Genomic DNA, 10,254 nt, shown 5'->3' on the forward strand with positions numbered 1-10,254 from the left:
GTTACGAAGCTGAAGCTCAGGAAATACTGGGTTGAAGGAAAAGGAGTGATTTGTAAAAAAATGAGTGGGGCTGAGGTAGCCATGATCTGTGTTGCTGAACCCAGACTTCTGGAGATGTTTGTGTGTTCTGAGGAGGGCAGCTGGGAAGTGAGTCTCATGGCTATAGCTGTAGCACCTTCTAGCCTCTGCCTCATTCTCAAACACAGGGACTCTGTGTAGACTTTAATGACTAACACGACACATCTTAAAACTGTTTTATTTAAAAAAGGAAAACCAAACAAAGGCCCAACCCAAGAACTCTTAGTTCTGGGAGTCTGGGAGCAGCTTAGATCTGTGGGGAAGGTAGACCTGGAAGACAGTACTGGGGTCCCTGTGGCCCTGGGAAGAGCAGGGGCATACTGACACGGATAGGAAGCACAGCCCTTCATCCATGTCACAGGTTGGGGGGCTCAATCCCCAGAAAAAGTAAGGGTGGGCAGCTGTAGATGCCCCTGGGACCTCTTGTTACAACCACCAACCAGTTGAGAAAAAGGAGAGGATGGGTCCACGGCTCGATCGGGCCTATCAGCGCCATTCCCAAAGACGGGGTTCAGCCTAGGCCGGGAGACAGGCTCAGATGGGGAGAGGCATCCCCAAATTTGGCATGGGACTCTATGCCACGGGGAAGACAGGGCCCGAATGGGGCAGAACCTGAAGACAGCCTCCTCCTGGGAGGGCCGGGTAGGACCCGGGCTCCGGGAGGCAGGTGTCGCTCAGGGACCCTGGGGGCTCCGGGGCAGTACTCTAATAGGCCGTGGTGGGGGGTTGTCCAGGACAGGTTCGGGCCGGGCCCGCGCACCACCTCGGCGCTTCTGCTTGCGCAACAGGTAGTTTGAGTATTGCACCTCGGGCATGGCCAGTTTGAGGCAGGCCTCGGTGGCTGGGCCGGCACCGCCACCAGGCAAGTCGTAACCCATGATGTCCACTTTGCGGCTGGGCTGCCACGGCTGCAGCTGCTTGGTGCGGATCTGCGCGGCCGGCCTCAGCACCGGCTCGTCACCGAAGCAGTGGCGCAGTAAGCGCTGCCGGGCCTCGCGCAGCTCGCGCACTTCGCGCTCCACGCATGCGCGGCCAGCTCTCGCCACGCGGCGCCAAAAGGTGGCATTGAAATGGTCGTAGAGGCCGGCGTCGAGCGCGTTCCAGGCGCGCGCGGCCCGCGCCAGCGCCGCGGGGATGGCGGCCAGGCGCGAGGTGGCCGCGCGCGCGTTGAGCTTGGCGTAGAGCACGTCATCCAGGTCCCAGGCCAGCAGGCGCCGCAGCAGCACGAGCGACTCGTCGAAGTACTCGGCGATCATGACCAGTGAGAAGACCTCCTCGACCTGGCGGATGAGGCGGGCCAGGTAGGCGGCGTCGTGCGCACCGCGATCGTTGTCGCCGCCCAGGTCGTAGGCCAGCGTGTTGTGAGCGAACATGGCAAAGTGCTCGCCCGCGCGGTAGTAGGCCTCGGGCGCGCGCAGGAAGGCCTCGAGGGACGCGTTGGGAACGCGCCGGAAGGCGGGGCAATACTGGTTGTAATAGCTGAAGAGAGATTCGAACATGGCGGCCGGCTCGCGCAGGATAGTGACGTAGATCGTGTCCGGCGGCATAAGGCGCTGCAGCTCGGCGCGGTCGAAGCGCAGGTGGCTGGCCAGCATGTGTGGAGGCCGGGTGGCTGGGTGCACGAAGTGCGCCGAGAAGTTCCGAGGATAGCAGAACTGGTGCTCGCAGCTCGGGTGCGGCAGGGCGACGGTGAGATTGTGGCGTTCGGCGAAACGGAACAGGATGTTCTGCACCGTGGTGCCCGCCGTCTTGTGCGTCTTTAGGAAGGCCACCGTCATGTGCTTGGGGCGTGGTGGCGACTCCCGCTGAGGCGGGCAGCTCACGGGGAACAGCTTGGGGTACCTGCAAGACCCACAGGGTGTGTGAGAGAGGTGCAGCATGACCCTGTCCCATCCCCAACGATGGTAGATGTTGGCATAAGGGTTTTACCCCTGGAACAATAGGAGGCAGGTGGTTGGTAGCCTCCAAAATGAGCCTTGCCAATCCCGCTGTCCTGTTTGATTGCACACGGATGGGCTTATTGATGTGCCTAAGCTACAGAATAGGGCAGAAATGATGGAATGTAATCTCAGATTATAACAGATACATTGCCTCCATCTTACTGTTTTTCTCTCTTTTACTCTCTCCAGGATATCATCTTGGGGAAAGTAAGCTGCCATATTGATGGACAGCCATATAGAAAAAAAAATCACGTAGCAACAGCCATTAGCCTGCTTGAAGAATTGAAGCCTATTGAACCACTTGTGTGAGCCTAAAGGGTATCCCTTCTAATCAAGCCCTTGACAGACATCTCGACTGCACACTCATGAAAGACCTTGAATCCCAAGTATACACATATGTATGGCTTCAGGGAGACTGAAAGTTTAGGAAAAATTGCAAATGCTCAGGATGTATAGAGTTCAGTACTCCAAAATTACTCAAATTTACCTACACTATAGGTACAGTAGTTCTGAGCACCTATAACTTAAAAGTGCATGTAATTAACTACATTACTGCCACAATAGCACTGTTGTGCACATTAATACTGTGCACCCAAACTAGATAATATTTCATGTTCTTTATCTTGAATACTGAAGAGGCTTATATTTCCATTTCCCCCATAATGTCACTCAACTTCCACTAAAGACAAATCTAAATTCTTAATTTATTACTTAAGTATATAATGAGCCCTTTTTGGCTGAAGATTTTCATAACTTTTTCCTGGCTTTTTGGGCACCATTTACTCTCTGGGAAGTAGATTTTCACGAAATTAAGGACAGAGAAACAAATCCTCAGCAGATTACATATTGATTTGAACACAATGATGACACAAGACTGAAAACTTCTCTACATCAACTGAATTATGTAATAGGCAAGTAGAAATTAAGAATTGAAAAGTCAAGCTGGGCATCAGTGGCTCACACCTGTCATCCTAGCTACCCAGAGACTGAGATCTGAGAATCATGGTTCAAAGCCAGCCTAGGCAGGAATGGCCATGAGACTCTTATCTCCAATTAACCACCAGAAAACTAGAAGTGGCACTGTGGCTCAAATGGTAGAGCACTGTCCTTGAGCTGAAGAGCTGAGGGACAGCACTCAGGCCCAGAGTTCAAGCCCCATGATGGACACACACACACACACACACACACACAGACACACACAAGAAATAATTAAAAAGTCAAATTTCTTTTGTTTCTAATTTTTTTTACCACATTGGTAAAAACCATGTGTAATGAATTCACAAATAAGGTAGGTTTACTACCTTAGGTAAATCTAGCCTTACTACCTTAGTAAATCTAGGTGTAAGCTACACCTAGATTTCAGATCCATGAACACTATGAGAGAATAAATGTTTGCTTTCTGTGGTAAAATAATGTTTGAGAGGAGTCAACAAGGCTTGATAAGAAATGTACTCATGCGGCTGGGAAGGTGGCTCAGTGGTAGAGAATTTGCCTTGCATGCATGAGGCCCTGGGTTCGATTCCTCAGCACCACATAAGCAAAAAGAAAAAAGCTGGAAGTGGCGCTGTGGCTCAAGTGGTAGAGCGCTAGCCTTGAGCTGAAGAGCTGAGGGACAGCGCCCAGGCCCAGAGTTCAGGCCCCAAGCCCAGACCCAAAAAAAAAAAAAAAAGAAGAAATGTACTCATTACCTTGTTCATGTGGTTGTAACTCCTCTGAGCAGTATTTTCACAATAAAAAGCTTATTTAAAAAAATAATGTTTGAGACTGGATCTTACTATGTAGTCCTGGCTGTTTTAGAACTTGAGATCTTCCTGCGTCAGCCTCCAGGTGCTGGAATTGCAAGCTGGCACCACCATGCCTGACATCCATTGCTCAGTTTTTTTTTTTTTGTTTTTTTTTGGGGGGGGGTCCGGTCATAGGGCCTGAACTCTGGGCCTGGGCGCTGTCCCTCAGCTTTTCAGCTCAAGGCTAGCACTCTACCACTTGAGCCACAGTGCCACTTCCAGCTTTTTTCTTTTTGCCTATGTGGTGCTGAGGAATCGAACCCAGGGCCTCTGGCATGCAAGGCAAGCGCTCTACCACTGAGCCACCTTCCCAGCCCCATCGATTGCTCAGTTTTAAGGTAACTTGCTTATTCAGAAATAGTATAAGGAATTCCTTGAGAAATCCTACTTTGTCGCTGGAAAAGCTTAGGACCAACAGGAAATCTTAGTCACCAAATCCTTTTGCTCCCTGTCTTCTTTCTCATTTTTACTTTCATTTTACTATTTAACTGATTTCTTACTTTTTGAGTAGGTGGTACAGGACTTTGCAGCAACCCATTTATTAAACGTTTCTGTTAATGGCTCTGAAGTCCATCCATCCATCCATCCATCTGTTTGTCCATTCAACAAAAAGTTTTTGAGCATTTATTGTGTGTCAAGTAATGTTCTAAGAGCAAGAAGTATACAGTATACAAAATGAATAATGGTCTTAGCTCTCATGGAGATTTTATTTCTGTACTTTGTTCCTAAATCAAAAGTGTTTTGGATTACTGGTTCTAGAAGGTCCTTTGAAGACTTTGATTCACTCTTCTGATTCTTCTCTACCATTCTGAGCATCTGGCTATGAGGGCATCTCTAGGCAGCTTTGTGAACACCATTATGGCTGGCTTCGGCTCAAGGTAATGTCTGCAGATACCACCTCCTCCATTCACACCTTTGTCAATGGTAGATCATGGAAAAAAATAGAAAAGTTGAGGCCTTGACAGGTGCAGTGATCTTTTAGGGTTATACAGTGACACGGGCAGGAGTCAGGTTCCCATCAGTCATCACATGGTACCCACCCATGAGGGTGACTAGGCCATCACGCCTATCATCACTAACATTTTAGAGATGAAGACATGGGCTAAGAAAAGTAAAGTGTGTGCTCCACACAGCAAAGGTAATGAGAAGTTGTCTACAGCCCACTAAGGAGGCACTTGGCCATGATGTTGTAGGAATGACTTGGACTGGATTTGATTTGCAGCTAACTAGTTTTATGTAACTAGTTTTTACTCAATCCAATCAGTAGAGAGCAGTCTCTCAATCTGTGGCTTGAGAGGATGTGTATGGAAAGCACCGTGAGAGTGCAGTGCCCAGAGGACTGTTCTGGCAGATGGAAGACTAGGAAAGGGAGCTGCCATTCCTGTTGCTAACCTAGACCCCAGCACAGGAATGTCCCTCCTTAGGGGACCTTGCTCTCCCACGGAGACTCTGCCCACTTACCAGCTGAGTTGAGCCCCCTGGTGGATGAGGAGGCTCACTGTGCTGCACCCCAGAACCAGCAGTAAGATTTTCCGGCGGCTTATCATCTTGGAGGCCTGTTGTAGGCGCTGAAGGATGGGTGGCATGGTGGATTACCTATCCCTGGGCCAGCCAGGACCTCACTATCCAGGACTTACTTCAGCAGCACTCATGGGGGCTCCTGGGCTTCTGGTAACAGGGCCAGTGTTCCTGAGAAGCCTGGTGAGAAAGGAGGCAGACAGGTTTTCAGTGTGAGGAGGAGGATCCAGGCCCTAGCAGGACAGCTACAGAGAAGATCTTCAATGAGCCAGGTGAACAGAGAGGCTTGGACAGATCAGATTCCTACCTCCTGTTACTAAAACCCTATCTCCTCACTGTTTCACATAACCTAGACTTGGGTGGAATTACAGGGTGTGGTTTATGGTCAGCCCTTCAGACTACAGACACTTCATCTCTTGAAGTGTCTGTGCCTTGGGCTGGGAAGGTAGCTCAGTGGTAGAGTGCTTGCCTTGCATGCATGAGGCCTTGGGTTCGATACCTCAGCACCACATAAGCAGAAATAAAAAGCTGGAAGTGGCGCTGTGGCTCAAGTGGTAGAGCTCTAGCCTTGAGCTGAAGAGTTGAGGGACAGCACCCAGGCCCAGAGTTCAGGCCCCACGACCGGACCCCCTGCCACCCCCCCAAAAAAAGAGAAGTGTCTGTGCCTCCTAGTCTAACTTGAGCTTTGTCTCATGGCCATTTGGATCTGTCTCTGTAGTAAGTGGTCTCAGCACCAGTATGTGACTCAGGCCACGGAAGTCTCAGCTCAGTGTCTCACCTCCTCCAGGACTCACCTGATCTCTTTGGCTAAGGGATGGTACTTGTTCCCCAGAGCCTGAGCTCCACTGCTCTCAGATCAATACTACATGTTTACTATATCATTAAACACAAACTAGTACCACTCTAATATAGGTATTATTCACACTTTGAAGATGATGAAAATGAGTGAATTGTTCGTTGTGGCACAGTGGTAACAGCAGAACCAGGACTCGGACCTCTTCTTTCTGTCTCCCAAATCCATATGCTTAGACATCCTGTAAGCATCCTGTGTGCTGTGTCCACAGAGAACTAAGTATTAGTTCTAGCAACCCTTCATGCCCCTGACGTCTCCTAGCTGGAATCCTGAGGGCCCAGGACTGATAAATCCGGGAGAGAAGGAGAGAAGTGCTGAAATCCTGGACCTCTGTCCAGATTCTATCCCCAGACACCTGATACCCATGCTGCCCCATGAGCTGACTTCAGTATAGGTGCCTAGCCAGGGTGAAGGGAGGGCAGCCTGGGAGGTACAAAGCAGGAGGTGGGGAGTCCAGTCCAGAGGTGACTCCTGCTTATCGCCCTGCTGAGAATGTCCTGCAGAAGGCCAGCCTCTATCCTAGGTGAGTGGCGGCGGGAGTAGGAAGTTGGAAAAGGGCCAGGTTTCTGGCCAGTCTCTTCCCTGAAAGAATGCCCTGGCTCAAGGACAGCCCAGGCCTTGCCAGTCCAGGTGGAAAGTCAGCTTCAGCAGCCCCGCCTGCCCCTATGTTAGGATGGGTCTCACCCCAGTGGCATGTCTAGATTCAGATCCAGCTTCAGCTCACACACACTCCTCTCCAAATGAGAATAGGGCTTAGAGCCTTTTGGGTATGAGCATGTGTGTGGAACTAGGACACCTGGTCCCAGGAGTGGTGAAATAATGTGAAAACCCTTTTAACCATCATCTTACCTCTGGAGCCCTGTGTGTTCCATTCCTCTTATTCTCTCCTGCCTTTCATCCATCCTGGATTATATTTAAACGTGTTTAGCAGGACCAGTGTCCTTTGTCTCCAGGCCCCATCACCTGGTTTCTTCCACTACAGACTGACTAATCCTCCTGACTTACATCCTCCCTGAGTTTTCAGGGATTGCTGGGGTAGAACAGAGCTAGTTCGTTTTCAGTGGGGAATTCAAGATCTTGGCCCTCTAGAGATTCATGCCTTCTTTTTGTCACCCATCCTGCCTAGAGAACTGATGGCAAGATGGTTTCCCAAGGAGTTAGTGGGAAGCCAGTCTATATCCAGCTTTGCTGAACTTGCTGATAATACCCTGTTTCACCTTTGCCAGCCAAGGTGGTCAAGTCTATGGGGGGAGCCACATCCTTTTCCATATCTACTAGATAAGGGTAGAGGGAGTGTGTCGTGTCCCTTTATTCCATTCCAGATGTTCCTTACTGTCTAATGTCTTAGCTCTGGGGAGCAAGTTGGACTAGTCTGACAACTGCTTGGGCACTGTGGAAATCATGGACACCAGCCTCCAGAGATGGGTACCAGAGACGCTGGACGCTGACAATGACAGGCTGTTCATGTCCTCCACATACAGTCTGCTTCATTCCTGTGCAGCCTCCACAGTCCTAGAGTTCTTCCTGGGACACTGAGGATCATTCTGTCTTGGGTCTGGGCCCTCTGGCTGTGACTTGCCCACCCACTCCCACTCTGTGTTGCGGTTTATGCTGCTCTTTCAGAGCACACAGTGCATTTTTCTCCATGGAAGACCTTCAGGTATTTTGAAAGCCAGAACCCTGCCTCCTCTGGGTTGGCACTGGGCCAGGCCATTCCAGGTCAGGAGAGAAGGTGGCACTGGGACAGTAGAGGAGGCTTGCCTTCCCTGGGCCAGGCCAAGGCTAGATGTCTCTTTTGGGCTCAGGGCAGCGGGAGCCAGGAGGGACTGAGGTTCCCTCTGGCCTTAAAGCTGATGTAGGTGGGTGGTGCTGCTACACCAGGCTTTCGAACAATGGCCCTGGTGGGTGTCCACAAAGGTTTCAGACTACTCCCCAATTTCCCCAGTGTGGTCTTCAGAGAGAGTGCAAGTGAGCCAAAGAAAGAGAGGGGGGGGTCCCCTCACCATCCTGGATAGGTCAGGGTGCCAACCTCATCAGAATACCAGTGCTAATTTTAGTCAGAACAATCTACCTCAGGCTGATGCCCAGTTTTGCAAATTGCTTTCTTTTCTCCTGGGAACCAATGAAGACATGCTAGAGCCAGCCAGAGCTTTGGAAACTGTGGTGAACACACACCCATTCCCCAAAGATCCCCTTCTTCTCTGTCCCATTCGGGCTCTAGAGCTGTGACTGATGCACTTAAAAGGGGTGCCTGGGTCAGGACCACCCCGACCTGACCTCGCAATGACTTGAAGACTCCATCCTGATTTGGCACTGCCCAGCCAGGAGTAAAAGTGACATAAAGCCCCCAGAGAAGAAAGGACAAGAGCCCAGGGGTGGGTGGTTAGCAATATTAATGGCCCCAGAGATGGAGTATCTTTCCACCACCCTTCCCCCACCCCCAGTCTGCACCGGGTCCCCCAGCCTCTTCTCCCTGTCCTCCATCCCCTCCTCCCAATTTCCTTCATCCTTCTCCCCTCATCAGTACCCCCCCCCCACACACACACCCAGCCCCCATTGCATTTCCCTGCAATTTCTCCCAGGGATCTGGGTCACTGGGACCTGGTCACCATATAGAATAGGCCAGGTTGGCCCTCTTCGCAGGCCTTGCACTTGCTCCGTGGGGGTAGAGGGCCGCCTCCCCGTGCCCGGGCACCTAGGCCCCCAGAACGCTCTCCGCTGCCCTCCTCCCCATCTCCGTCCTGTGCGGTCCACCCGGCCGCTGCAGTACTCACGCTGCCTGCGAGCGAGTGCCTGCGACCCCGGATTGGGGGGGTTGCTCTCCTCTTCCTCTGGCCCCTTGTTCTTAAGTCCGCCCTGGAGCAGCGGGGGGCCCTGAGCACTGAGTGCCGGCCACTCGCTGGCTGCTCGCTGCGCTTGGATAGGATCAGGTGGCTGCGTTCGCTCGGCTTGTTCTGCTCCGCTCCCTCCTCTCTGCTCTGCCCACCCCCCCATCTCTCACCGGAGGCGGGGCGGGGGGGGGGGGGGGAGGCGGGGAAGGGGAGGAGGGCAGCTCAGAGGAGGGGGAGAGGAGACGGGAAGGAGGATTCCATGGCTGGTGGGCGTCGGGTGAGGGCTCTCTAGGTGGCATCTTTGGTTACAAGCATCTTAACCACTGTCACCTTTTAGAAGTGTCTCCCTTGTTCTGTCAAGAGGGGAAACTGAGTCTGGGAAGGTGTCTGAGTACTCTGGAATTATCAGGCATCTTGGGCCCAGCTGGACATCCAGTGTCTGGGGGTGATTGGCTTAGACTGAGGACCTGTATCTTGCAAGCTGGCTTACTCCTCCCCTTCACTTCCCACTTCTACCCTGTCTCCTCACATCTGCCCTCTCCACCCTGCCCTTCCAGCCTGTCTCTAGTCCCAGCTCCCTGTGCCTCACCCATTCCTAATCAAAGCTTTCAGCCTACTAGGATGCTGCCCAGGAGGCAGCCTGTACCAAAAGCTAGAGGACCACAGTTCAATCTTGAGCCTGCTATTATGCCCCAGGATCAAAGGGCAACTTCCTTAGCCCTGCTTGTTGCTTCTAGCTCGATTTGGGCAGCTGTCCTGGGGCTGTTCTACTTGGGAAGGCTCTGCTTTAGTCCTTACCTTTACCCCTGGACATGGAGCAGCAGTATCTCTGGTATCTCAGGCATCAAACATTAGATTCTGTGGCTTGCTGGGCACCTACTTTCCCCTTTACTCTGGGCCAGGTAAGCTAAGCATCCTGGAGCTGGGTAGTCACCCAAAGCTGGGACCAGGGAGGATGCAAGGATACTTGCTAAGAAGCCAATGTGGATTCTGTGTCAGGAAAACTGCTTGTTGCCCCAGTTTGGCCCCTTACTCATGTTAGTTTCTCATTGCTTTTTATCTTTCCCCTCTGTACAATTGGAGGGGGAGGCCACCCTTCCTGAATCCCTGGGTTCTTGTGATAAAATCAGACCCCTTTTTGGTCCTACCTACACTAACCTCTCACTTATCAGCTGTGAGTTTATCCTGCCTTAAGAGACCCTGCCCTTTCTTCCCCTTCTCTCTCTCCCCCTACACAGTGGGGCCTCCAG

General features: G+C 51.7%; 1 protein-coding gene across 1 annotated transcript; it reads right to left on the reverse strand.

The window, feature by feature from the left end:
- Nucleotides 1-221: 221 nt before the first annotated feature.
- LOC138824214 (galactose-3-O-sulfotransferase 3) lies at nucleotides 222-9,137 on the reverse strand. Its single transcript, XM_070017880.1, has 3 exons — nucleotides 8,948-9,137; nucleotides 5,264-5,500; nucleotides 222-1,920 (listed from the first exon to the last, which is right to left on the reverse strand). Exons 2-3 carry the CDS (start codon nucleotides 5,386-5,388, stop codon nucleotides 753-755), a joined length of 1,293 nt encoding a protein of 430 aa, XP_069873981.1. The 5' UTR covers nucleotides 5,389-5,500; nucleotides 8,948-9,137; the 3' UTR covers nucleotides 222-752.
- Between the last annotated feature and the right edge of the window lie 1,117 nt (nucleotides 9,138-10,254).

The sequence above is a fragment of the Dipodomys merriami genome, unplaced genomic scaffold (genome assembly GCF_024711535.1).
Source record: "Dipodomys merriami isolate MVZ:Mamm:240054 unplaced genomic scaffold, mDipMer1.0.p SCAF_128, whole genome shotgun sequence".
Taxonomy (NCBI): Eukaryota; Metazoa; Chordata; class Mammalia; order Rodentia; family Heteromyidae; genus Dipodomys; species Dipodomys merriami.